This window comes from Leptodactylus fuscus, chromosome 1 (genome assembly GCF_031893055.1).
Source record: "Leptodactylus fuscus isolate aLepFus1 chromosome 1, aLepFus1.hap2, whole genome shotgun sequence".
NCBI lineage: Eukaryota > Metazoa > Chordata > Amphibia > Anura > Leptodactylidae > Leptodactylus > Leptodactylus fuscus.
In genome coordinates, this window is record NC_134265.1 from 92,494,278 (window position 1) to 92,522,066 (window position 27,789).

A 27,789-nucleotide genomic window follows, 5' to 3' on the forward strand; every position below is an offset into this window, starting at 1 on the left:
TTGGTCAAGTTTTTACTTCCCAGAGTCCAAAATTCTGCCCCCATTCCAGTGTGTCCTGCCTTCGGAGGTTCCCTTTGTACTCTCTTCACTTCTGCCTGAGAGTCCTGGGTACAATGGTTTTGTCCTTCGAGGCTCTCCCTTTGGCTCAGTTCCTCCCAAGCCCTTGCAATGTTGTTTCTGGGCCGCTGGGACTAGTCTGTGTCCAGCTCCTCTCCTAGCTTCCCGGGTTCGCCTGGAGCTTCTTGGCTAGCCTCTAACAGGAGAATTTCTCTCCCTTCTCCTATCGCAGGGGAGCAGTCTTTGGTGCCTTGACAGTTCAGGGCCTGTGCTCTGAAGCAGAGTCCTCCTCCTACCTCTGAACCTAACCCTGTCTCATGGGATCCCTCTTCTCCTAGGGCGTCTAGTTAGAGTCCAGACCCTCAACTCCATTGTGGTCACTTATTTGAAGCTTCCGGGGTGTCCTTGGTGATGTGAGGCTTTCCTAGAAGCCTCCCACTCTTTAGTGGGCGGAGCCTCTCACAACCTAGCTGAGAAAAACTCACAGTCGAGTGGTTGCTTCATCAGTAGCTTGCCCTCCAGTTGTGCTCCTGGTGGGGCATGTCAATCTTTTCTCCCACCTCCTGAGTCACAAGTTTTCCTGCCTTATGCTCAGGTCACTGGGCCCTTGGCCCATCGGCACCCCTCTTGCGTTTCTCTGGTCAGACTTCCTTCTGCACCTTTAACTTCCTCTTCTTCTTCGAGTTTCACAAGCTCAGCTCTGAGGGGGTTCCAGCCATCCTGGTGCCTCTGGATTAGCCACATTGTTCCTGGTATGCAGATCTCATGATCGCACTGGCAGGTGCTCCTTGGCCTCTTCCTCTACAGGTTGACCCTCTATCTTGTCTAAAGGACTGCTTTTCCACTCTGTCTTGCCTCGGCTGCAGTGAACGGCATGGCTGGTGAAACCGAGGTTCTAGAACGCCTTGGGTTTTTTGAACCTGTTGTACAGACCATGCCTTAGGCCTGTAAACCACAGTCAGCCAGGTTCTACCTTTGCTTGTGAAAGTCTTAGGGCCACTGTTGTACGATTTGTCATCCGCTATCCTTTTCTATTCCTAGGCTTTTTTTTTTTTTTTATTCCCCCCCCCCTACTTCGGCCTGGTTCATGGTCTTGGTCCTCTTGAAGGATTGTGGGTTAGGCTTTGCCCTTGCAAGTGTCTGCTCTTTCTGGAGCCGTTGGAGCCTCCTGGGATGTTGTGCCTCAGTGTTCTGCTGTCCAAGTCTGCAGGCTGCCACCTGGCCTTCATTCACACTTTCTCTGGTTTCCCCAGGACCGTTCTGTTACCTCTGCCGACACAGGTTTGGCTGTACGGTTTTGCAAGCGGCTGTGCGCTTGGTTGTTTGCATGGCCATGTAATTCCCACACTCTGGGACTACTTTAGGACATCCCATGGTGCTGTGTCCCCCAGTGAAATAAGATTTCTTTGTACTCACTAAAATCCTTTTTTGTTGTATTCACTGGGGGACACTGGGATCCCCAACCTTGCTTTTTTTTCCCTGTTGTTCCTGCCAGAGTCATTTTGCTTCTTTATCAGGTACAGGACATGTTGGCATTTATTGGTTCTGTGCTCTTTGGTGTCTTTCTCCTACTGCTGCGGTACAAACTGACTAGCACACTCTCTGAGAAGGGTATAGCCCAGAGGCAGCGTAGACAGCTTTTTATTCTGCCAGTGACCAGGTCTATGCCCATGGTGCTGTGTCCCCCAGTGACTGCAATGAGAAAAGAATATTACAGGGAGTACATAAAAAAAAAAGAGAAAAATCCTGTTTTTAGTATGCATTGTTTGGTATACAAATTTGACTAAGGAACCGGTACAACATGCATTTGTTATTCATCTTTGGCATGCATCAGTCAGTTTTTTTGTAGTTCAAAAGCCTTACGTTGAAGCCTGTTAAATGGATGCAAATGTATGACCTTCCCATGGCATGTTTGACACTGTACAGTGAAAAGAAAAATACTGCAAAGTAAACCTAGCCTTACATGGAAACTTATTGTAAAGACTGAATACAAGACAGTTCTCAAAACATCTCAAAAATAGTTTAATTCTGTAACCAAAGTTTCACATAACAAGAAAAACAAGTTACACAAAAGGGCATTATACAGCATAAGGTTAATATAAAAAGAGGATTTAAAGTGTCTACTCTACCAAGAGGTCCAAGTGCAATCCTTGAATCTTCCCAGTTCTATTTAAGGGTTGCAAAATCCAACAATCCATGAACAGTAGCAAAAGCCAAAGTGTATGACCAAGATTGAACTTCCAGCTGAGGTTAGTAGCCAAGCAGCATATTGTGAGGTGATTTGCACTGGCTACAAGACTTGTTACGGGCAAAAGGCTTTTAAAGCCTATGCTTTTGGCAGAGTTTCCTGTAACCATATGTGAAACGGTCATTGTTTCACTCCAAGACTCCTTCACAATGCAAAGACTAGTGCTGTAAGGAAGTCACTTCAGCTTTATTAAAGAACACAATAGAAACATATGCAAAAATATATATTTGAATAAATAAAGAACTCCTGGTGGGATTGAAAATCAATCTGCAGGTTTTGCAGTTAAAAATGTGAAGTCTATCATATATAATTTATAAAATAAACCAGTAAGTAAACTGCCCACTGAGGGTAAAACAGAGGTCAGTGAAACGCCACACGCTGTGAGTCGAATTCTGCTTCTGCCCGTAAATGCTATTGCTCTTCATATTTCCATCATCTACTGAAATTGAGAGGAAACACATTTCGAGTTATTCACTTTTGTGATAAAGGGAAACACTGATAAAATTCTGGAGGGAGAAAAAACAAAAACTGCTAGGCCAGGGCCGCACAAACTCCATAATCACAGAAGTATAGCAACCATGATATTAACAGTAGCCAACCTGCTACCATGATAAGTAGTAGGCACTGGATGAGAGTTAAACAAGTCTCACCCAGTGACTAAAGACAGCACAGAGGGACTTTTGCTGCAGATAACAATGGCTGTAAGTTTCACACCCCCAGCAGAAGCCATCCAATTTTGAAGTTCACTCAGCGTGGCCTTGGCTTTATGGGATGGGGCAATGTGACGAGACTATGCAAATGTAAAAAAGACAAAAACCTCTTACTGGTTCATTCAAACGCCATCTCCTGACTTTTTCTAACACAGCGAGCAACTTTTCTTTTGAATTCACCATTTGGATCCTCCCTCCATTCTTTCTGTTAAAGGAAAGATTTAAGGAATTATTTGAAATCATAAATTGAAAAAAAAAAAAAAAAAAAAAAAAAAGTGTGGACCTATCCCACGTATGTATTCTAAGGCTGGGGACCCATGTGGCGTAAATGCCACGAGTCAGGGTAAAGTGGATGAGATTCTAGTGAATTTCATGCCCACTTTGCGGTAAAAACCGTGGTGTGGACACACTGCGATCATGCGACTATGATGGGGTCTGCTGGGTTCCCACCTATAAAATGTGTAGGGAAAAGTCGTTCTCTACATTTTTAAGTGGGAGGGGGACAGAATCCCCAAAAAGGCAATAAACGCAGGCGAGAATCCAGCCTTACAAGTTACAAAGTTTACAATACAGACCTGCTCATTTGTACCACATACACCATTCCAGGGTTTTGGGTTTTTTATTTTTGAGGAGGGGGCGGGGGCTCTAATATCTTTTAGCAAGCTTTTCAATAAAGCTCCTTTTCAGACCGCCCCACTTGGTTAATATCTCATGGAATACAGATCAAGTCAAACTATTATGTTTCCACATCTCAGTAATGTCTATGTAGAAATGCACATACCAGAAGGATTAACATTAGAGTGGTACTCACTGCTGCATCCACATTAGCTGGAGAGTCACTGTTTGGGTCAGCAAGCATAGAAATAACACTGATCATTATGGTCTCCACAGTGTGAATGGGTAACCAGCGTTCCTCTGGCTTCTCATAACCAAATTTATCTTCACCGGGCTCATGGAGAATGGATATACAGACATCACCATTCTTTGCAACTGGTGACAGAAAGAAAAGGAAGTACAAATATAAGCTTACACTAATACATTCAAGTGACTGGTTCATTGTATCTCCAAAATACCATACAGCTAAGACATCTGTAGACCTCCAATGTCAAGGGCAGATCCAATCAGATAAAAAAAGCCATTGGTTTGGGCATCAGTTTACTGGCTTGGACATATGAATAAACATGGAGAATTAAAATTTCCTTCCATCAAGGCGGAGTACCTCACTTAAAGGGGTTGTGTGGGATGAAATAAAAAGTAACCCCTAAACTATTACCCCACCCCCCATCATGCTTATGGGTCTTCCTCTCTGGGAACAGCTCTGTCTTCCTCTCTGCCAGCGCTTGCACAACCTGGAGGTGGCTCCGACACCTACGCAGTATAGATGGCAGTCCATCTCTACTGTACAGGTGTCAGAGGCACTTCTGGCCTGTGCACACACCATCTACTGCGCAGAGGTCTCCAGCCTGTGCAGTTAGGACAGTGAAAGAAAGGAGGAGCCATTCCAGAAGGGAAGTCTAAAGAGGAAGACAGGCAAGTATGATGTGGTGGGAGGGTGGGCAGGATAGCTAGGGAGACAGGGAGGGTGTGTAAGGGAGGTAGTGTGGAAGCTACACCATGTAATCAAATGGAGATGATGCCAGGAGCTCTCCAGAAATCACTCAAAACACTGCTAAAGGTATATGGGTGTACTTAAAGAGGACCTTTCATGTCCTCATGCACATGTGGTTTTATATTCCTCTAGAAAACTGACAGTGCGCTGAATTCAGTGCGCTGTCAGCTTTCCAGTTCTGTGCCCCAGTGGTGGGGGGGGAAGCTATCGGTGCAGTTACCGATAGCTCTTCACCATCAGAAGGACGTTCCTGACAGTTTAGCTGAGAATACCCCTCCTGACAGTACTGTGTGTTGTAGTATACTGTGAGGGGGCATTCCTTACCGCCAAGCCATGACGATAAGCAGTGAGAAATGCACCCCCCGCCCCTCCTCCTGACAGTACTTGTCCATAAACTATACTGGGTATGAGTGTGTGTGTGTGGGGGGGGGGGGGGGGGGACGTTTGCACAGTGCTGCAAGGAGGGGTGTTTGCAGCTAGACTGTCATGATTGCCCTTCTGACAGTGAAAAGCTAATCGGTAAATGCACAGATATCTCTTGCCCAAGGGCACATAATGAGGAAGCCGATAGTGCGCTGCATTCAGTTTTTCCCAATGATAGAGCCCCTTTAATCATGTTTTGTTCAGACTGATACAGTTTTTCATGCCAAAAAAAAAAATCAGGAGCAGGCCAAAAAGGTAGAAAGTATAGGATAGATCGCATGACTTTACAACCTGTTACTGGTTTTGGCTTCAAAAACAAAAAAGTTAATATATATTTAGTTCACTTGTATAGCACCAAGTCTTTGGAGTGTGGGAGTAAGCCATACCCAGGAGCAAACCCATGCAAATATGGGGAGAAGACACTCCTTGCAGGAATTATCCTTGGTCAGATTCAAACAGAGGACTCCAGTGCGGCAAGGCTACAATGATAACCACTGAGCCACTATGGTATACTGAAGTAGGATAATCCCAAGATTCCAGTTGGCCATATGCACAGAAACCAGAGCCATTACTTACCATTAGGATGCCAGATTTCGGTTATAAATTTCATTTTGGGAGGTCTCAGAGGATAGTCAACAGGAAACGTAAGGTGCACCTTAAAGAATCCACCCTCACTTAAGGAGAAAAATAGGATCAGTTTAAGAGAATTGTACTCATGTGGACAAATAGACAATGACATCAAACATCTAAGTGCACAATAGAAAAATTGTCTCACCACAGGAAAGCCCCTCCTTGGTAGGAACATATTTACATGTCAGAATATTTAGAGGATTTTGAGTTAAACTTTCATTTCAGGATCCTCTCTAGATTCCAATTTTTAATTTCTGCTGCAGCCTTTACAGACCAATACAGGTCGGATGATGGGGCTGATCAACAGGGTGTCTCGTACTGTGGGTTCTGCAACTGAATCCACAGCAAAGAAAGCAGGATGCTTTTTTTTTCTCAGTATCCTGTGTCACTCACTGCCCTCCTATTGTGTACAAAGGGAGGCAGTCAGTATGGAATTAGACCCAGATTTTGAGGCAATAATCCACCTTCAGGCTAAAGCCCCACATTGCGGAAATGCAGCTTTTTTTGTTCTGGGTTTTTTGAGCCAAAGCCAGGAGTAGATTGAGCAGAAGGGAGAAATATAAGAGCTTTCTAGACATTTCCCATTTCTTCTGTAGCTATTCTTGGCGATGGCTCAAAAAAACTGCAAAAAAAAAAAAAAAAAAAGCTGCGATTCCGCAACATTTGGCCTCATCCTAAAAGCAGTAAATTCTTCCAGTCTCTTGATACTCCAAACAGCTGTTATTTTAGTACAAATGTGACTTTGTACCAGCTCTCCACTAACACTCAGAGGGTGTTCCCAATTACATGACCCCCTCTTTCATAACCTGAAGGGTTGTTTTCATAGACATTGACCACAAGGTCAAAAAATATTTTTTCAACTGTAAATTATAGGGGTAGTCACAGACATTTTCTGATTATCCAGTGACTATCAGTTTCTGGAAATAGAATGTCACTACTCTCCCCTCCCACCAATCCACACCATTTTCTTCCTGTCCAAGCTTCTGTCTGCAGAGGACAGCTCCTCTCTGCTCTTGACGTCAGCTCACGTGTGCACAAAAGAGCCAGAGTCCTGGGTTTGCGCTGAAGCCGACACCATAGCAAGCGTGGGAGCATGCATAATAGAGATGTAGTGAAGGCTACAGCACAGTGGCAGGACTGCTGAGCACTGGCATTCACAAAAGAGGAGCTGTTCACCCCAGAAGGAAACCTGGACAGAAAGAAGACAGGAAGGGGGGGGCGGACTGAGTAAGGTGGAAAGGACTAGCAGTGGGCGGAATAGCTAGGGGGACAGGAAGGGGGTGTTAGAGAGGAAAAGGGAGGAGTGAGAGCGAGAGCCTACAACTACCAGAATGCATTGCATCAGTTAAGGCAGCAGGAGAATACACCTGTAAATAAATGCAGAAGATGCTGTGCACTCTCAGAGGAAGACAGAAATCACTCAAGACACTGATAAAGTTATATTGGGAGACGTATTAACCCAATGGCCAAGCCTGCTTACACAATATCTATTAACTACCTCCACTCCAACTCTCTCCCCCCCATTAAAAACTGCAAGCAACAATCACTTACAATAAGGTGTCCTGTGGCCCAATAAGTAACACCTCCCATTTGTAGATATCATCGTCATCTATTAGCCCAGCAGAAAATCCCTCAACAGGGTTTTTGTTCAGCTCTGAAAAGAAATTCATAAAATAAAAGTACTGTTAGTTTGAAGAGTTTATGATCTTAGAATTTAATGCCTACAACAGAATTAAGTGGTTTTTCAGAACTAGAAAATTGAGTTATACATACACATGAACCCAAATCACTGCTTACCAGGTAACCACTCCAACCCACCCCCTACAAGTGTCCAGACACTGCTTTCCACTTCTCTTTATAGAATGTGTATATCTAGCTAGTCCAATTGGCATTGCCAGCAGTGTTAAAATTTTGGGTTGGTTCACAATTTCTTTTGTCAAACTTAAAGGGATTCTATCATTAAAATCACATTTTTGTCCTCGATCACACGTAGGAATAGCTTTAAGAAATGCTACTCTTCTCCTACCTTTAGATGTGTTCTCCGCGCCGCCGTTCGGTAGAAATCCCGGTTTTGGTCTGTATGCAAAGGAGTTCTCTCGCAGCACTGGGGGCATCCCCAATGCTGTGAGAGAAATCTCCAGCGCCGCCTCCATCTTCTTCAGAAACTGCCTCTCTGCGCGTCTTCTTCCAGAGCTGGGTTCAAACTTCTATTCATGTGCAGTCGGCTCTGCCATCGGGACTCGGGTAGAGCCAACTGCACATGGTCATTTTTTTTGTGGCCGCTTACCTCAGCTTACTGCGTAAGCTGCCACAACAAAATGGCTGCTTACACCAGGCGGGCATGCACAGTCGGCTCTGCCCAAGGCCCGATGGCAGAGCCGACTGCACATGTGTAAAAGTTTCAACCCAGCTTCGGAAGAAGACGCGCAGGAAGGCCTTTCCTGAAGAAGATGGAGGCGGCGTTGGAGATTTCTCTCGCAGCATTGGGGACACCCCCAGTGCTATTTATATGCAGAGAACTCATTTGCATACAGACAAAAATCGGGATTTCTACCGAACACCGGCACGGAGAAAACATCTAAGAGTAGGAGAAGAATAGCCTTTCTTAAGGCTATTCCTACGCGTGATCGAGGAGGAAAAAAAAAAAAAAAAAAAAAAAAAAAAAAAGTGATTTTACTGATAGACTCCGTTTAAAGGGAGTCTATCTTTGGGAATTTTATTTTTTAAGCAAACACAAACTGGAATAGTCTTTATAAAGACTATTCTAGTCTTATCTCTTTCTCTCCTCCTCGCAGCAATTTTCTGAAATATCGTTTTTGGCAAATATGTAAATGAAGCTCAGGGAGCACCACAGCGTGAATGGGGCTTTACAGAGCTTTTGATGATACAAAACAATTTTGTACTGAAAGGTTAAAGTTTGCATTTGGTATAATTATGAACAATTAATGTTCACTAATTACATCGCACAGGATCTGTTTTATAGTGACTGTACAATGTTATTACAACCTATAATATCACTTGTCTGCTATAAAATAGATACTGTGTGATATAAATAGTGAGGGAGCTCCTCACAATACAGTCTGCGCCACATATGGGTGCCCACAGAGAGGGCTGTGAGTGCCACCTATAGCACATATGGCATAAGTTTGCCACCACAGTCTTAAAGGGATAATGTATTTTTTAATCCAACTAGTTTAAGGGTATGTTCACATGGCAGAAACCTTTTCCGTCATGTGGCTTTTTCGATCAGCTAGCCGCAACAGGATGCCAATGCAATGGCATCCCGCTCATGATTAGTTCTGGGCCTAGTCAGGAGAGTATCTCAAGCCGCGGACGCTGCAGTTCACTCAAACACGAAATCCGCATGAGGATAGAGCATGTCACTTTTTTTTCTAATGCTAGCTGAAAAAAAAAAAAAAAATTACTAGTAGTGGAAAAAAAACTGAGTGACTTCCATTAACATGAATGGGAGGCATTTTTGCACGCAAGTTACACATCAAAATCCGCCTGCAAAAAAACTCTGTGTGAACATACCCTAAGGCACGTTCACACAGTGCTAGGGACCGCGTATTTTAACGCAGGAATGGGCCTAGTCCGGAGGGTGCTTCCGCGAGGCGGACGCTGTGGCTGGATCAACCTGAAGAAAGGGCAGCTCGCTTCTTTTTCCGCTAGCGGGAACAAACCACTAGCAGAAAAAAAGAATGCTAGCGGTCTACATAGACCTCTATTGTGAGGGGGCGGATTTTGAGGAGAATTCAGCGTCAAAAACCACCCCTCTGTGCACATGTGAATGAGCCCTTAGTCTTCTCATTGACCTCTATGGGATTTTGGGCATCTTTTCTCCTTCAAGACAGGACACAACACTTTCACCTAGCTGAAAAAAAAAAAAAATTGTGAGAAGAAAAAAAACCCCTCTAACATCGACTATCAATAGGAAAATTCTCTGCCTTTTTGTGGAACTACTTTTGGAGGAGGTTTTTTTATTATACAGAAAATATTCACAGTTCCAGAAGGAAGCTATGTACCATACCCTTAGGTAGAAGTATAAAACACCTCAGTCACATGACCAGGTATAGCCTTTAGTTTCCTGTCACTCAGCAGCTCTTCTCCCTTACCTGAGGCCTAAATATAGATGACAGTCTAGGGATCGGTTCACACCTAAACGCCACAAGTTGCCTTCACTAGTGCTCCTGTAGCTGCACATGTATTACCGCACCTATGGTGGCGCTACAACAGGCCAGGCCGCCTAGTAGGGTTTAGCCCTAATCCACTGACACAATATTGCCGGGAAGATCGTGAACTCCAACACTATCGCCGAACCATGTGACGATAAGAACTGGAATCCTCGTGGCCGGCCGGCAGGAAACTTAAGAATCCCGAAGTTACCTCACGAGCCGCCCACAAGTCTCTGGAAACAATAGTGAAACAGGGAGACAAAGACAAGCCATGAGTAGCCAGTGAGCGCCCCCGACAACATTACCTGCGAGCTGCTTCCTGAGCAGAAGGACAGACTGTTCTGACATGTTGAGACCACTACTCCGCTCCCTGCTCTCCTCCGACTACCTGTCACCACACAGCTCCCTTCTCACCCCTTGCCTTGCACCACTTCCGCCCTTATGGGTTTCAGTCTTTTCTCCGGAACGCATAAGCCCCGCCTCTGCCTTGGAACGCACGACTGACGCGTAAGTCGCCATTTTGAAGAGTATAGGTGGCCAAGATGCCTGAGTAGATAACGTTAAATACAAAAACCAATCTAACTAGGTATAGTATTGGTTTGTAGTGCGCTTTTCAGTACTAAATGCGATAGATCTGATGAAGGTGGAACGTGTGCGAATACGTGCGGTGTAGCTATGCTTACAACTCAAGTGTAAAATGAACAGGCGCTCTGAGGACACCTATTATATTTTTCAAGTCAGGTCGTCAGCGAGCGCCATCATTTAATGCGAGCAGTGCTGCTGGGTGGAGTTGTCGTACTGTACTGTGTAGAGGAGGCTGCGGGAGATTCTAGCCGGGATGAGTGTGATAGATCATGTACGGGACATGGCTGCGGCCGGACTGCACTCTAATGTGCGCCTTCTGAGCAGTCTCCTGCTGACCATGAGCAACAACAACCCGTGAGTGTCACACTGACCAGGACTGCTGCAGCGGCAGATCCCGGGGCCGATTACATCTATGGGTGTGAATGTATACAGTGATAGATAACCGGTATCCCATAGCAGTCACTTGTCACCTCGGCACACTGAAGGGCTGGAGACCATATTATGTAGATCACTAACTTGGTGAAACAATGACCTATGACTAGGAATTTATTGAATAGAACAAAAGTGTACAGAAAATGAACAGTATAGTAGTGAAGGGATAATTCAATGTACTAAGACACAAATAAACCGACACTGGCGTCTACTACAGACTTCTAAAATCTGCGGAAATTGAGTGCACCCCATTATAGTCTATGGGGTCCGCAGGTAAAAGGCCCCATGTTGCAGAAACATTGCAGATTTAGTTGCGTTTTTGTTTGAGCTAAAATCAAGAATGGCTACAAAAGGAATGAGAAATATATAGGAAGTTCTTAGGGTCAATGCACGTGGAGTTTTTTTAGTGCTGATTTTGACACTGAATCCTCCTCCAAAAAAAAAGCCTCCCAATAGGGTTTTTTGGAGGCCGATTCGGCGTCAAAATCAGCACCAAAAAAACTGTGTGCACTGACCCTTATACTTTTACCTTTTCCTCAGTTCACTCCTGGCTTTGGCCTAAAAAAAAAAACAAAAAAACTGCAAAATCTGCTCTAAAACTAGTTGTTTCCACCATGTGGGGCTTAAAAACAGAAAAGGTCTCTGTGTTTGGGGTCTGCTTGCAAACAATAGTGTGAACCTAGCATAAACTTTAAAACGTAATACAGAAGAATGTACATAACTGCTAGAAAATGAATCTAATTAAAAATATTTGCAATGGGGGATGGGAAAGAATAGCGCTATTTCTTAGAGGGAGTGCCGCTGCCTAATAGGGGGATGCTGCAATCAGATACTTTGTTCAAACATTAAAATTGTAGACCGTATTGTCAAACACTGGACATTGGCTCTATTGATCCAGGGAGACCATATCGTGTCAAAATCTTGTGCATCTGATATGACAGCATTAATTTTCTCAGAGTGCATGATTGAGTCCGCATTTCATTACTTCTGAAATGGAGAGGTTTGGAGTCCGCCATTTGGAAGCTATATAAATCCTTGCTGACATCAGAATAAATTGTAATAATTTGTAGGGTACATATCAGAGGTCAGCTGGTTTAAAGGGGTTATCCAGCTTCCACAAATTATCAGAAAATCTGCATACAGCAGTGCTAAATACTCACTCTTCCCTTGTGCACCCTTTGTTTGGCTTTACTTTACTTGCTGCTCCTTGTATCACTGTTGTATCCATGTAGTGAATCTGTGAACAAAGTACATTCCCCCTGATTCATCTGCCTGCTCTCACTCTCTGTGTACCCCTCCCTTCTCCACCCTCCCCTGCATTGAAATCACAGGTAATAAATCCCTCCCACATCTAAGGTCACATGCTACTGTGATGGTTCATTTGCTGGCTTGATTTACTGACCGGGATGAGTAGTGAGCTCGCAAAAACGTCACTCTGAGGTCATTGAACCTAAAATAAATTAGGTAAACAGGATAAATATTAGTAAGTATTTTGTGTTGATGCAGCCTGCCATTTGGCTCATATTTAAACAAAAAAAAAAAAAAACCCAACAAAACAAAACTGGATAACCCCTTTAAGGCCAAGCAGGAAGATTGGAGCCATCAGCAGTACTGCTCGGCCTAAAAGTTGGTGTACTGACCTGTGAAAGGACAGCCAAAAGCAGTGAACCAAGAGACAGCTCTACCAAACATGGAGAGTACCTCAACTGATTTGACAGCCTCGAAAGCACCTGGGTGAGATCGTGGGGTAGATGAGGTGTAGATTAGCTGGGACCATATAAGTCCTATGTAGGATTTTCAAGGTGATTCCATTAGGGTGACCTGTCAGCTGCCTTTCCTAATGAATGTGCAGCAGTCTTGCCATTGGGCCAAGGCCAATGTGGTTTCCAGGTCTCTTTCCATGGCTGTCATAAAGTCTAATTTGACCATACTAGGTGGGGCATTCAGTTCACTATGTATAAAGGAGAGTGAATCTCTATCCATACGGTAGTTCTGTAGAGACACATTCGTTAAAAGTTGGTAGCATGAATAACCGTATTATTTGTGGCAAGTATTCGCAATAAAGGAAATACCTGCCAAATTTGAAAGACCTCGGATGAGGGTGGTGAGTGGATGCAAGCAAAGTATTCTTTGGTGATGATTCACTTGTCAAGGAGGAAATCTTGGAGGAGCCTGAACCTCACATGTCTCTACCATACAAAAATCTCAGGGAATAGACTGGGGGGAAAGGGAGGTTGCTAAATAAAAGCAGTAGAGGTGATATCAGGCTCTATAGTTGATACAGAAATCTCGTCTTCCATCACAGCTGCACCTTTAACCCTGCTGTTCTGTTCGTATTTGCTATACACTTGTACTGTTCCCGGGTCAATATGACCCGACCTATTAATTCTTGATTTTTAGCTACTCTAATTGTTTTATTTGAATACTTTTTTAATTGAAATACTGTATGTGAACATGTTTGATCATAAACAAAAGAAAAATTTAAATTCAAACTTAATTATTTATTTTTTTTCATAAAAAGGTTACACAGGCTTTTTGCAATTATCTTCGATTGTTGACATTCTGCACACAAATAATAAAGAAGCTTTACATTACTATTACTAAAACATGAAATTTATCTTTTTGAAAACAAATTTTATAAATCAACAAATGAAAAATCATAAAAACTTCAACCATTTTAGAAAGAAAAAAGAAAAAACTGAACATGTTCATACGTTTTTACACTGAGCACAATAATAAGACACATGTCCTTTACACAGATATTTTGAACATCCAGCACATGTCAGATTAGTCTTATTGTCACAGGAAGATGGACAGAAGCTCCATCTCTTCCTTTTCTTGCTGGTAGCTGTGCTGGTGGAGGCCGTGGATGTGGAGTCTCTTTCTTGAGCATGCTGGACACTTCTTACAATGGCTGCTGCTCCCTCACTTCTGGGGGTCACTTTTCTGCTCTCAATATATGGCCTCAGCAGGGATTTTCCCAATTCCTCAAGAAATAATCATCTTTTATGCAGCTTATTCCGGTTCCAATCAGGGTCGATTTCTCTCCATAAGACAAATGCATTGTATGCAGAAACGTCCAGTATGTTATAAAATAAAATCATTGGCCACAGATTGGTTTTGCGTTTGCATGTATATGTTGATATTGCTTGGTCTAAAGTATCAACTGCTCCCTTTGTGGCATTATAATCCAAAATAATGTCAGGCTTTCTGTCTTCTCTATCACTTACGGCATTGTCATGGTGCATTGTGCTCATGAGAATTACCTGTTTGTTTGTTTTTTTGGAACATAAGAAACAACAGTTGTATTTCCAGAAAAATAAAAAGTTGAACTGTACACCTCTCTCTTGCTAAGGATACCTTGCGGTAGTTCAGGTTTGTTTTTTTCTCATAGTACCCAGCATGGTAAGTTGTTTTTTTTCTTCAACATCTGGCCTAGTTGATAGGATGTAAAAAAGTTGTCAAATGTGACATTTTGTCCTTTTAGTCCATGAGTCAAATCTAGAACAACACGCATACCCTGATTTTTTTCAGGTCTTTCATCAGGGGCTTTTCCTGTATACACTTGAACATTTAGAGCATATGAACTTTTGCTGTCGCAAAGTGTCCAGATCTTGATGCCATATTTTGCAGGCTTACTTGGTATATATTGTCTGAATGGGCACCTACCTCGGAATGCCACCAGTTGCTCATCAACAGTTACATTTTCACCATTGTTATACAATTTTGGTAGAATCTCTACCCATTGATTCCAAACATTTCTAATAGGGGCTAGTTTATCTTTAGCTCTTCTTTCCATTCTACCTGTTTTAGAATCAAACCGCAGTACTCTCGAAATGTCATGAAACCTTTCAAGACACATTGTAGCTCTAAATATATGGCGACCGGTTTCGCAATTCCACAAACTTTTACCCTTTGAAAGATAGACAACCAGTCTCCTCTCTCACAAACAGACTAGATAATTACTTGCTTACTGATAAGAACAGTGAAACCTGCACCATTTGGAGATGAAGTACACATAAAAAAACATAACTTTTGCAGTCAGAAATAATCAGAGACCTGTAGAACAGTATAAAATGCTATCGGGTCATATTGACCCGAACAGTACAAGTGTAACAATCAGCGTGTAGCAAAAAGTAAACAAAAACAAAAAAAAAATGTAGAGCTCCACAAATGAGGAAAAGTCAAGGAACCACTAGTTTCAAATCCTCATTAAAAAAAATCTGCAGGGTCTCAAAAATCATTTCGGGTCATATTGACCCGAACAGAACAGCAGGGTTAAAGGGTTTCACCAACATCTGGACAATTCTTTTAAAAAGAGAACTACAAGAGCTGTATATAACAGTCCCGTAACTTTATTTGGCTGCAAATGACCAGCAGCATTAGTCGATGCAGCCAATCAGAGGCCAGCCTTTATTGTAAAAGAAAAAAAAAAAGTTGAGAAGTCATATTTGATTGGTCACAGGTTTTCATACCCAAGGCTCTGTCTCTTCTTCTTGAAGCTCCTGAGCCACAGAGCATAATCTTTACCCACTTCAGTGCTAAGCTAATTTCTCTGGTTCAGCACCAGACACTTTTAGAGGTTGGTTTGTAAGTGCGGTTTTAAGGATTAGAACATTATCATTTGGGTTATTCAACTAATTTTTGCGTGTTTTTGTTTTTGCTTTTTTTTTTTTTTTTGGTGACACATAGGGCTTTATTTTAATTTTTTTATATCTGGGAAAATATAAACAAAAGAGGAGGGAAATCGTGTATCCTTCTCACTTTTTTATTTTAATAGCAGAAACTGCTACTAAAAAAATTATTAAAATTGTTTTTTCTCTGTTATGGTCATTTTTATTTTGTATTATATAGCAGGAGTGGGGCTAGAACCAATCATGAGGGCCTGTTTTTGGTGTATTTTTCTTTTTTTTTCATTTCTATATATTTCTGTTTTTACATTGTGCCTGCACAAAGTCATAATAGACCTTTGGGGGAATCTGAACTCTATTGTTTTTGTTGGGGCGGGGGCTGATTTCCGATGTAACTGGGGCTGATACATATATCGCCAGTTACAGGAGGAATGCTACCTCCTTCCCATCATTGCTTCTGGGTCCTCTCATGGCGGTTCCCATTGCTGTGCATACAGCGCTCATTGAGCGATGTGGAAGGCAGGGACAGTAATAAATCGTACAATATCAATAATATAATTTAAAGATAACGTTTCTACCCCATACTGGCTCCGAATCCATAGCCCTGGAATAAATAGCTGTTATGTGTATACTGTATAGGGATATTTAATTTCAGTTTAATATGTGGATACAAGTCTGTGGATTCTGTACTGTTGTCATTTCTTGATTTTATTCCTATATTTAGGGAAATGTTTTCACCATCTCAGAAGTACCAGCTTTTAGTATACCACGCAGACTCTCTTTTTCATGACAAAGAGTACAGAAATGCTGTCAGCAAGTACACTATGGCTTTACAGCAGAAAAAAGCATTAACCAAGACATCTAAAGTCAGACCTTCAACTGGGAATGCTGCAACAACACCACAAAACCAGGTACAATAGTAATAGCTTTACTTAAAAGGGTATTCCCATGTCCCTTGCTCACCAGTCTTCGCTGCTGCAAAGACTTCTTTCTTCCTGGTTTTCAACGTCAATTGGTGGGCGGGGTTTCATGTGCAAAGATATACTGTCTGACTACCTCAAGTTTAGCTCCGCCCCAAATTACCGTGTAGCGCCACCCACCACATGGCGTGATCCTATGGGAACAATAAGGGACTGTGATGTCATCAAAGGTCCTATAACACTTGGATTTAGCTTGTTCTATATATAGAGTCGGTTAAATCCTAGTGGGCTAAGGGACCTGGTCCTTCTATCCACTAGCTTTTAGCCTGCTCTATATAAGAACGCTAAATCCTAGTGAGCAGAGGAACCAGGTCCTTTAGCCCACTAGGATTTAGACTGTTTTATATAAGAAAGCAGCACTAATTTCTCCCCTCCTTTATCTGAGAGCAGGAAGCTAGGTCACGTGTGGTGTAGACACAGGAACAGCTACAGACACAGGCTCGCTCCCGTGCACTTAGCCCCTCCTCCCTCCCCCCTGAGAGCAGGCAGCTATGTCACTTGACATTTGAGCAGATAATCCCAAGGGCCATAGAAATGAAGTGTCAACAAAGAAGTGAATAAATTAAGATAGTGGACAAACAAAGCAGTTTTGCTGAAGCAGTGTATTTAGGAAAAGTCTTAAATCCATATTAACAAGCAGTATAGATAGGATCCTTGTGATGGGACAACCCCTTTAAATAGGACCTTTCATCACTTCTGTCAAGTCCAGCTCTTTGCATCATTTAATAGAGCTGCTCCTCTGATTCCAGTGCACTTGGAATATTTCCTCTAGCAACTACTGTTCTTGATCAATAAATACTGTTATTTTTGGTGTCTGATATGCTATTCAGGCTCTGTACTGTGAGGTGCTTGGTGTCGGGCAGGAGCAGGTAAGGGGTTGTCGTTCTGAGCTCTAACACTGCCCACCTCTGACTGGAGCTCTGAGTTCCTGCTCCTGACTGACACCACCCACTTGACAGCACAGAATTGTGTCAGAATCAGCAGAACAGCACTTTTTAACAGATGCTAAGAACTGTAGTTGTGAATTTGGTGAAAGGCCCTCTTAAAAGCAGACCTCAAACAATATTTATACCCTGCCCTTAGGACTTGGAATAAGCATATGATTGCGGGGGAACCTCCACCAATAACGCTACTGGGGGTCCTGTATCCCTCATTTGAATGAAGTGTGTCGCACTTGTCTGCCGCCATTTTTTTTTTTGCTCTATGGGACTACCAAACATTGAACTCTATCTTTTTCAGTCCCATATTATTGAATAAAGTGACAGGGAACATGTACGATCCACAGAATATAGGATAGGTGTCCGATGGCTGCAAGTTGCACCACGGGGACCCTCCCTGATCAAAAGCACTGAGGTCCCTTAATGACTACTACACTTTCCACTTCTATGAGACCAACATATTGTGCCATCTCCATTAGCCCCATATAAGTGAATGTAGCAGTGTAGCATATGCACTAGCACTCTAAACACAGCGCACTCAAAATCCATTGTTTTTGTCATCGGTGTGGGTCAGTGACTTATTCCTTATTTTCTGACTAGTGTATTGGTGTTGTTAAATAGGAAAGACCCTCGAAGTCATTTATATATCCAATAAAATAATAGAATATCTAGGCTGAAATGGGAATGAGGAACTACCAGAAATCCAATTTCCAGAAGCGGGTCTCACTGGTTCAGCCAGTACAATACAAACACCTTTGGCTAGGTTCACACGTGTTCTGGGCTGTCCATTGTTCGGGTCCACCTTCACTAAAGTAGACATTACCTGCTGGGTGTCCATTTGATTTCCACTGCTTTTATATTGAAATTGGTGAAGAGAATAGTCCTCCATGCAGGACTTTTCACCCGGTGATTTTTATTGGCGACTATGACCCAGAAGTGAACCTAGTCTTAATCTTCTTTGTAATGGCTTAAGCACAGGCGGTTATATTACTGATTCTGTATGGTTTGTTTCATACAGACGTTTTTCTGTCCGATTCCGTAGCAATGGAATGAAGTAGAATGAACTCTCAGAATTTTCATCTACTATGTTATATCAGAGTACTTAGAGTGTTTCATTTTTTATCGTTCATTATTTTACCTTATGGTTACTTGCGTTCTTGATTTTTTTTTTTTTGTGTCTATAGAGTCTCCCATCAGAGATTGAAGTGAAGTATAAAATGGCAGAATGTTATACAATGCTTAAACAAGACAAAGATGCTGTAGCCATATTAGATGGAATCCCTTCCCGACAAAGGACTCCCAAGGTAAATTGGTTCTTTATAGAGCTACCATATTCATATTTCTTTTTAAATAACTTCCACACTTGAATTGGTGGAAGGTTTTGGTTTTTTTACTGTTATTGCTTTTATGCTGATAATATAATATACCAGTAATGTAAAATGCACCAAAATTTGGTCATCTCTGGCATATAATCTGGGTTTAAGCCATCTATCTTGACTAACTTGCAACATCATATGCCAAAAATGTAACTGAAAATTTTACTGGAATCTAGGCCAGCTAAGTGTATCTTCACATGGAGTTTTTTGCAGGCAGATTTTGACACGGAATCTGCCTCAAAATCTGCCTGCAAAAAAGGCTCCCAATCACTTCAATGGGAGCCGCTGGCTTTTTTTTTTCCCCACTAGCTAGTGGGGAAAAAGAAGCGACATGCCCTATCTTCCCACGGATTCTGCAGCTGACTCAGCCGCGGTGTCCATGCTGCGACACTCGCTCCCCATTAGGCCCATTCATTCGGGCCTAATCAGGAATGGGATGCTGATGTTCTGCATCGGCATCCTGCCGCAGCTAGCCACGTGGAGAGTTCACACGACAGAAAAGGTTAAGTAATGTGGGCTATTGTTTTTGAGAGGTTTTTTTTTGGTCATTTAAAGAGGACCTTTCACCATATCTGGGCACATGCAGTGTTATATACTGCCAGAAAGCTGACAGTGCGCTGAATTCAGCGCACTGTCGGCTTTCCCGATCTGGGCCCGGTGTGAAGAGCTTACGGCCCGGTACCGTAGCTCTTCTATGGTCAGAAGGGCGTTTCTGACTGTTAGCCAGAGATGTCCTTCTGCCTCGCGGCGCCAATCGCGCTGTGCTGTGGAGCCGGGAGGAACGCCCCCTCCCTCTGCTCACACAGCTTGTCCGTAGACTAGCATTATCAGGAGAGGGAGGGGGCGTTCCTCCCCGCTCCACAGCACAGCGCGATTGGCGCCGCGAGGCAGAAGGACGTCTCTGGCTAATGGTCAGAAACGCCCTTCTGACTGTAAAGCGCTACGGTACCGGGACCGATGGCGCTTTACACCGGGCACGGATCGGGAAAGCCGACAGTGCGCTGAATTCAGCGCACTGTCAGCTTTCTGGCAGTATATAACACTGCATGTGCCCAGATATGGTGAAAGGTCCTCTTTAACTATAACCTTGTATGTTTTACAGATCAATATGATGTTAGCCAATTTGTACAAGAAGGCTGGGCAGGAACGTTCTGCAGTGACAAGTTACAAGGAGGTGTTGAGACAATGTCCTTTGGCACTGGATGCCATTTTAGGTATAACATTATTTTATTACTTATTTATTTGCTTTCTTATATAGTGCCATCACATTCCATATTTTTGGTCTCATACTTACCCAATCTAAGTACCATTCAAAGACAAGGAAACTTTTTTTGGACTGCGTAGCCATAGTACAGTCATGGTAGCAGTAGAAATCCACAGGTTCCTTTTTCTTTCTTTAAGCCAGGGAACAGCTTGCTTTTCTTTATTTGCACGTCAAAGCCATTTAGGGAAATGAACACGTTTTTTTCACATTTCGAGAAATTAAAAATGTTATTTTTATTGTTTTGGAAAGATTAAAATGGCTGTGCCACCTTCATACTTCACAGCAACTCATGAATTTCAGCTGAAATAGAACAATAGCTGTAATTGGGAACTATCGACTTCCTCTTCACATGGATATTTTTGCCTGCGTGGAGAGAAAGAAAATAAAATATGTTTTAATTCAGCCGTGCAATTAAAGTAGGAGAGAAGCTGTGCTTTACTGAAGGATCTACAAAGTCTGGTGCCAAGTGGGGTTTGACACAAGACATCCCTGTTGAGAAGATGTTGGGTATTGATTGATTTGTGGGCAATACATCAAGATGTAATTTATAGAAAGCAATGCCTTCGCACTGATGGAAAGGAGTCACTCACATGCATAGCAGGTGTAATGGTAAACACAGCAGCAAGGAGGCTAAATTAACGGTGAGAAATAACCAGGAGTTTATGGTAAGTCATCCTCACACCTAGAGAGGTCTTGAAATTGAAAAGGAATAAATCCATTTTTTTTCATTGTTGTTTTACAGTCTAACTGATGTAACAATGGACTGAGCTTAAAAAAAACCTAATACTTTGTATTGTAGCTTTATAAATTTCTGGACTAGTAATGGACCATAAATAAATAGATATACAGTGTTCACTTGACTTTCGCGGGGGATACGTTCCAAGGCCACCCGCAAAGTGGAAATGCGATATTTAATTTCATATACGTACACTATTTACGGCAGTCTTGTATCCATACGGACAAAACAGCTTCCATTTTCATAATCCGTTTATTTCTTGGCATCACCATCCTTTTTGCTTCCTTGTTGAATGTGATCACAGCTGTTTCTTTTATCTTCTTTTCATCCTTTCGACTGTATCTCACACTCGACTCGTTTATTCCATAATGGCGGCCAACTTCCACATATGAGCGACCCTCTTTCAACGTATCTAACAGTTCAATCTTCTGTTTAATCGTTAGAAGCTTCCTAGTCTTTTTACTTTCTCTGCCTACACTCAGCACAGAATGTTTAGGAGGCATCTTGGGTATGTCTTTATAATAGTTTTAAGTAAAACTATTCACAAATAACGCACACAAACAGATAAAAAACGCACTAGCGGGATGAAGGCTGGTAGGTATGTGAGAAGGATTCCTTGTTTGGTACTGTGACCTAGCGCGTTTTCAACCAGTTGATGTGTTAAACGGCTATTTCGGCCGATCAGCATCCAGATGTCACCACAGGATGTATCATTCCGCTCAACTAATGGCGGTATATACATTGAGCAGCCGCGGTAAAGCCCGTGGTGTTAAAAAAAAAAAAAAAAAAACCCACAGAGTATTTTTTCCATTAATATTTTTTGAAAACCTGTGGTATAGCCCTTCTGCTAAAGTCGGACCTGTGAAAGTCAAGGGACCACTGTAGATAGAGATATATATTTCTATAATACATTACCGTATATATAGTATTTTGCCATACTTTCCTATGGGTAATATCATGGTGATTGGTTTTAACCACATCATATTGATATCTTATAGTGCTCTCACCCTCCCCAGAACTCTCAGAAGTAATGAGAGGCTGCTCTTGTTGATGGGAGTGTTGCATGACTAGGTAGAACATTAAGGCTAAGCCCCCACATGGTGGAAAATCAGCAGAAAAAACCTGTGTTTTACAGTACCAGCAAAATGAATGAGATTCCAGCTAATCCAATAATAACTATATGGCGCCAACATATACCAGAACTTTACAAATCAATACACACATTGTAAGAAAAAAAATGTTTTGCAAAAGCTGCATTTTGAATAATGCATGTGTTTTTGATAAATGCAACAGGTCAGTTTTACCTGGTAACATACAATAGTTTTCCCTATAGATTTAAAAAGGGAAGAAAAATGCAGGAAAAAAACGTAGAGCTTTTTAGCTACATTTTGCTACATGGGACAAGGAGATTCATGGAGCTTGCTGAACACCACACCACGCGGAATCCACCTCAAAATCTGCTTCTCCCATTGACTTCAATGTGAGCCGTTCACTTCGTTTTCCCCCTAGCAAGTAGTGGAAAAAAGAAGCAAGCTGCCCTATCTTTCCGTGGATTCTGCAGCTGAATCAGCCGTGGCACGAGGCTCCGGCTCATTCATTTGGGTCTTATCCATCGAGGAATGCTGTGACGGGATGCCAGTGCACTGCACCTGCATCCCATCGCAGCAGCCGCAACGGAATATGTACACGCAGAACTCCGTGTAAACTACACCTTATGGCAGGCTTAGAATTCTTATGCACTTTGATGTGTCTTGCTTTTTTAATTTTAATTTTGCATTTAGATATTATTGTACAATTTAGGGCTAGTTCACAGGGGGCGGATTATGGCACTGAATGTACGTCATAATCCGCCCCCTCACAATGGAGGTCTATGTAGGCCGCCAGGCTACTTTTTTCCGTGAGCGGCAACATGCAACAAAAAAAAAGAATCGACATGCCCTTTCATCAGGCGGACTCCATGGCTGATTCAGCCGCAGCGACCCCCCCTTCGGAGTAGGTCCATTCATTTGGGCCTACTCCGGAGCGGAGAGCTGCTATGGGATGCCGTGTACTACACCGACATCCCACCGCGGCAACCGCCCCGAAATATACACACTCGTATTTGCGTGTGAACTTATTCTGCCATTCAGGATCAGAAATGAGTGAGTATAGCTATCCTGTTCCTGTCCTATCCAAATTTCCTCTTCCCCCTTAGACCCCCAGGAGGACAGCTAGAGGGTAGGTCCCATTAGCTTATGTTAGCCTGAGGCTCAGAACAGACTTTTGAACAAGGTGGATGGATTGCACACTGCAACTATAGTGGTTGGGGAGATTTTAATGTGATTTTCTGGGAAATGATTGTTCACCAGTCCATTCTAAGAAAGAGGCTACGCCCATCCCAGAGGTTACTTGCTTACAATTTTAGGTGGATCATTATTATCATGTGTTATTCGTTTTATAATCTATGAGGCATTACTTATCCTACTGAAAGATCTATACTGTATAGACTCACAGACACACACATTGAATACATCTTTGGGATTGCCTTAGCCCTCTGTCTCCTAATGGAAAAATCCATAGGCACTCTGTAACTGTCTAATCAACTTGACTACGACCCCTACTAGGATCTTCCACTGGCGCCTTAACAAACACCTCCTTCATAAACCCCCAAAAAGGCTGCAATTGCACCTTAAATACCCTTAATACAGGCTTGAAGGCATCAGACAAGACTGTCTTGGACACCCACATCGTTGTCACTAGAGGTGATTGTGATAAATTTCTGCAGCAAACAGCACCAATACAAGAAGGGAAATGATTCTATTATAATTCTCTATTAGCTAAACTACTGTGGGACTGGACTGACCCTTTATGTTCGTAGGAGAGATGAGGAGAGTTCCATAATGTATGATCCAAGAGTGATCTCTGAGATGTTGTATGTTCCGAGCAGATAAATTGTTCACTAAGGTCCTGGTGCACAACGACCTGGTGGGATTTGTCCCCTGCATGCCTGGTGGAGATAGCACAAAGATTAGGCTATCATGATCATCCTGCTACTATTAAGCTCCTTCGTATCCCCTTCCCCTTTTCCAAATATATATTAGCACGAGACAGGGCTCTCCTCTTTTTTGTGCATTACGCATTGAATCCTTATCTGCCCATGTACCTCTTCACCCTGACATCCGAGGGGTCACAGTGCACGATAGGGAATTTAAATGATCATTATTGTTACCGTAACCTTTCTTAATCTCCACAGTTTATTAGAAATATTTCATTGTGTGTCTGGATATTAAATTAACACCATGAAAGCTGAGGAGATTTGCAGAAACATCACAATGTGTGATATACAAAGACATCTGATATAAACTTGTGATGCATTGCTACCGCATGCCTGCCTTGGACACTTTTAACCTTCTATGCTGAATCTTGCTTGGAAGTATGGAACACATCTGACCACCTTGTTTCATATCCTCTGGTACTGCCCTGGGGTGCGGTTTAATTTATAACATTAGCTGCAACACTGGATATATAGTGGCTATTCTCTATTACTATAGCTCAACTTCCATTCAAGTGAGTGAGAGATGAGCTGCAGTATCCATGATGACAACTACAGGTGGGATAGAAGTACCGGTATATGCTTCTGGCTCTGTATTATATAGTTCATGCTGATATCAGGTGGTCAGTGGGGATGCTGGACTTCTACCAATCTAAATACTGATGGCCTATCCTAAGAGTAGGTTGTCAGTATCTTTTGTTGTGGAAAATCACTTTAATTGCATATATTTATTGTTAGATTTGTGTGAAAAGAGCCTTATGAGCTCACTTGAACTGTATGTAAGATCCTGTTCTGTACTTCCTGCCTTCTTAGATACACTTTGAGCTGAGAGATTTATCTGCTTTTGAGCTCAGCATCTGGACTAGTAGATAAACCTACAGATCATTGTGCAGCTGATCTTTAAAAACTTCTTGCTGCATTGTGATCAACCTTCCTACTATATTGTCCTGCTATGCTTTAAGGCCGTTTTTGTTGAGTCTTGGCATATACCCAAAGCTTCCCATGGGGCCACCTGCTGCGATCACACATTGTATTAGCCACAATAACACTCCCCGGTGTTGTGGAATATGTTGGCACTATATAAAGATTATAATAATTATCACCCTATGTATAGTGGGTGAGTGTCAATGCGAAAACTCCCTGTATTCTATGAAGTATCTCTTTTCTATTTGCAGGTTTGTTGTCTCTGTCCGTGAAAGGTGCAGAAGTAGCTTCCATGACCCTGAATGTTATTCAGAGCATCCCCAATCTGGACTGGCTGTCTGCCTGGATCAAAGCATATGCATTTGTTCACACAGGGGACAACACTCGAGCAATTAATACAATCTGGTAAGTCACCAATGGGAGAATGTGAGAGCGTCAACCTAAGAAAATGTGGCATGAGGCTGTTTGGGTTTTTTAGCGTAAGTAACTTTTGAGGACACCTCTTAAGATCCCGCCCATTACCAAAAACATGTAAAGCCTTTGAAAGCAGATGTTGATGATGACAGGTATGACCACGTCCAAACTTGACAGATTTTTGTTTTGGACTAAAGCCAGCCATATACCCAAAATGGCCTTCAGGTGAAGGATTGTTCAGCCTATACACATGCATGCTCTACTCACTTTGAGCAGTGCATGATTTTGAAGCTAGAACAGGGAAGATTGATGCTGCCTTACAAAATTGGGTAATGCAACTCAGGAGAGTCGAAGGGGGGGGGGGGGGGGCACTGGTCCTCATACACATTAGACAGTTGGCCAAACCATGTAAATGGTGAATATATGTGGCCAGCTTTTTCATTGCAAATATATGAGTATTCTGGGGATTTTGTTGCAGATTCCTGTTAGCAGATTTTTTTTCTGTACTGTTCATTACAAATGGTGGTCTAAACTATTACTGAAAACAAAAAGATGCCTAAAATTTCTAAAACTTGTATTCATACTATTATAATTGGTAAAATAAAGGGCTGTTAGTTATATTGTCAATACACCAGAAAAAGGACAGTATTAACACTTTGGCTCAAAAAAAAACGCAGAAAAATCTGCAACAAAAAAAGCTGTGTTTTCACAACATGGGTCCTCATCCTTAAGTAGATTTTCTTTAATTGGGCTCACCTAGCAAACTAGTTCTCACAGGTGAAGGAACGGACCATTTTTTTTATGAAGAAATAACGTGTTGTTCATTTATTATCTTTTTTTCTGCTATAAATTGAATTACCAGGTTTTTGGTTTGTTTATTTTTAAACCGTAATTTTTATTGAAGAGATTTTTAATAACATAACATAAAACAAAGAAATGGTGAACACAGGATAAGGGCTGGAGGGGGGAACCCTCAAGTCCCGCAGGAGAAACAACAAATCACAAAATTACCAGGTTTTTTAACATTAAGATATTTATTGAAATTTTTTTTTATTAAATGCGAGACAAAAACATAAGTCAAATGAAAAATATTATCGGGGATACTCAACAAATGACCAGAATGGCAGGGAAACACAAGGAACACCGTCCGGGGTGGAAGGGAAACATGGGGAGAAGAGGAAAACCAAAGCTCTGTCAAATTAAAACAGTAAACATAAATGAAAAACCATGACAATCAAATCAACATCATTAAGGGAAGAGGTAAGAAAAGCGAGGGGAAAAGAAAAAAAGAGGACGGAAGGAGAAGATAAAGATGCAGAAATCAAAAGGAATGGGAAAGAAAAAATAGGGGGAAGAGGGAGAAGACAGAGGGACTGTACGGAGAAAGCAGACCGAATGTCGGCAGAATGGTAAAAGTGGTTCCACGAGAGCCATGTGCGCAGGTGGGAGCTGTTGTCACATTGTAACTCTACCAGGTTTTTTTTCCAATTAAAAAAAAACCTTTTTTCCAGTTCTTTAGAGAAGAAATCTTTATTGAGAGACAACGTGGACCTACTAGGGAGTTTGGCTGACCTATATTTCCGGGTAGGCGATAATAAAAATGCCATTCTGAAGTTTGAGCAGGCGCAGATGTTGGACCCCTACTTGATTAAAGGTAACTATCTGATATTGCTAAGTGGTTTTTCTTTATATATGGTTTCTCTGCTGCTCTTAATCTATTTTCACATATCCATTGGCATGTCTGATTTTCCGTTCTGTCAAAAGAACAGAAATCCCAAAGGGGAGACACAGATCTCGGTGGACCCCATTGATTACACTGGAAAACATGCTGTGGATATCTTAAATGTCATTAAGTGTCATTAAGCAGTTTTTTTATGCTGATTTCAAATCTGAAAACTGTTTTGCTCTAGCAGGTAAAATTCTTAAGATATTGTTGAATAAAAGTTTTTATTTTGCTTAAATAGGACTACAAGCTTCTGACAGTATTCAAAATTGTATTTTATATACCGTATATACTCGAGTATAAGCCGACCCAAATATAAGCCGAGGCCCCTAATTTTACCACAAAAAAATAGGAAATCTTATTGACTAGAGTACTGGAAAATTTCAAAAATTAAAATGGCCGGAGTTTTTTGGTGCAGTAGATGCTGGGTGCTGGAAAAGGGGAGGGCGTGTTTTGGTTGTTTGTCTGCCCCTTCCCTGAGCTTGAGGATTGTTTTTTTTCTTCCCCCACTTGGAATTCAGCCTGGCTGAATATAGGGTATCTGCAGTGTTCCTATTAACCCCTTCCTGACAGAAGAGGAGCACTGCAGATCCTATATTCAGCAGACCGGATACTTTCAGACACAGGGATACCTAATGTGTATGTGTTTCACAGTAATTTTCTACTTAATATTATTAGTATGGCTAATCCATACATACCTTCTGTATGAAAATTGCCTCAGTAGTGTTTGAATAAGTCAGTTTTTATTCATATGCTAATTAGCTTCTCAGTGCACAGGAAGTTGTCAGCCCTCTCTCTTCTCCCTGCTGTGTGCTGTGTATGAGAGCAGGGAGGAGGCAGCAGCAGCCTGTGCTGTATACACAGGAGACAGTGCATGGAGAAGGCTCATTAGCATATGAATAA

The 27,789-nt window shown here is 42.1% G+C and overlaps 2 protein-coding genes across 3 annotated transcripts in view; one reads left to right on the plus strand and one right to left on the minus strand.

Annotated features, from left to right (window-relative positions):
- Nucleotides 1-2,055: 2,055 nt before the first annotated feature.
- LOC142193138 (ubiquitin-conjugating enzyme E2 G1-like) lies at nucleotides 2,056-10,299 on the minus strand. 2 transcript variants are annotated; one of them, XM_075262460.1, is made up of 6 exons: nucleotides 10,158-10,299; nucleotides 7,229-7,331; nucleotides 5,624-5,721; nucleotides 3,827-4,005; nucleotides 3,130-3,220; nucleotides 2,056-2,741 (listed from the first exon to the last, which is right to left on the minus strand). In XM_075262460.1, exons 1-5 carry the CDS (start codon nucleotides 10,198-10,200, stop codon nucleotides 3,134-3,136), a joined length of 510 nt encoding a protein of 169 aa, XP_075118561.1. In that variant the 5' UTR covers nucleotides 10,201-10,299; the 3' UTR covers nucleotides 2,056-2,741; nucleotides 3,130-3,133. The 2 variants fall into 2 exon arrangements, with proteins under 2 accessions (XP_075118561.1, XP_075118560.1); XM_075262459.1 differs by having other exon boundaries at nucleotides 2,056-2,744.
- Nucleotides 10,300-10,617: 318 nt separating this feature from the next.
- Nucleotides 10,618-27,789, plus strand: part of ANAPC7 (anaphase promoting complex subunit 7) — a 32,875-nt gene continuing 15,703 nt past the window's right edge. The window contains exons 1-6 of the mRNA XM_075272944.1: nucleotides 10,618-10,791; nucleotides 16,225-16,411; nucleotides 18,603-18,722; nucleotides 19,897-20,008; nucleotides 25,001-25,154; nucleotides 26,675-26,817. Of these exons, the coding sequence (XP_075129045.1) occupies nucleotides 10,691-10,791; nucleotides 16,225-16,411; nucleotides 18,603-18,722; nucleotides 19,897-20,008; nucleotides 25,001-25,154; nucleotides 26,675-26,817 (817 nt within the window). The 5' untranslated portion in view covers nucleotides 10,618-10,690. The remainder of the gene's footprint in view (nucleotides 10,792-16,224; nucleotides 16,412-18,602; nucleotides 18,723-19,896; nucleotides 20,009-25,000; nucleotides 25,155-26,674; nucleotides 26,818-27,789) is intronic.

Excerpts from the sequence above, each read along its gene's own strand:
- LOC142193138 (XM_075262460.1), bottom strand. The coding sequence starts at position 10,200 with ATGTCAGAACAGTCTGTCCTTCTGCTCAGGAAGCAGCTCGCAG. Across the intron at positions 7,332-10,157 it reads GCTCAGGAAGCAGCTCGCAG|AGCTGAACAAAAACCCTGTT; the intron begins GTAATGTTGTCG and ends ATTTCTTTTCAG. Across the intron at positions 5,722-7,228 it reads GGGCCACAGGACACCTTATT|TGAGGGTGGATTCTTTAAGG; the intron begins GTAAGTGATTGT and ends TTTCTCCTTAAG.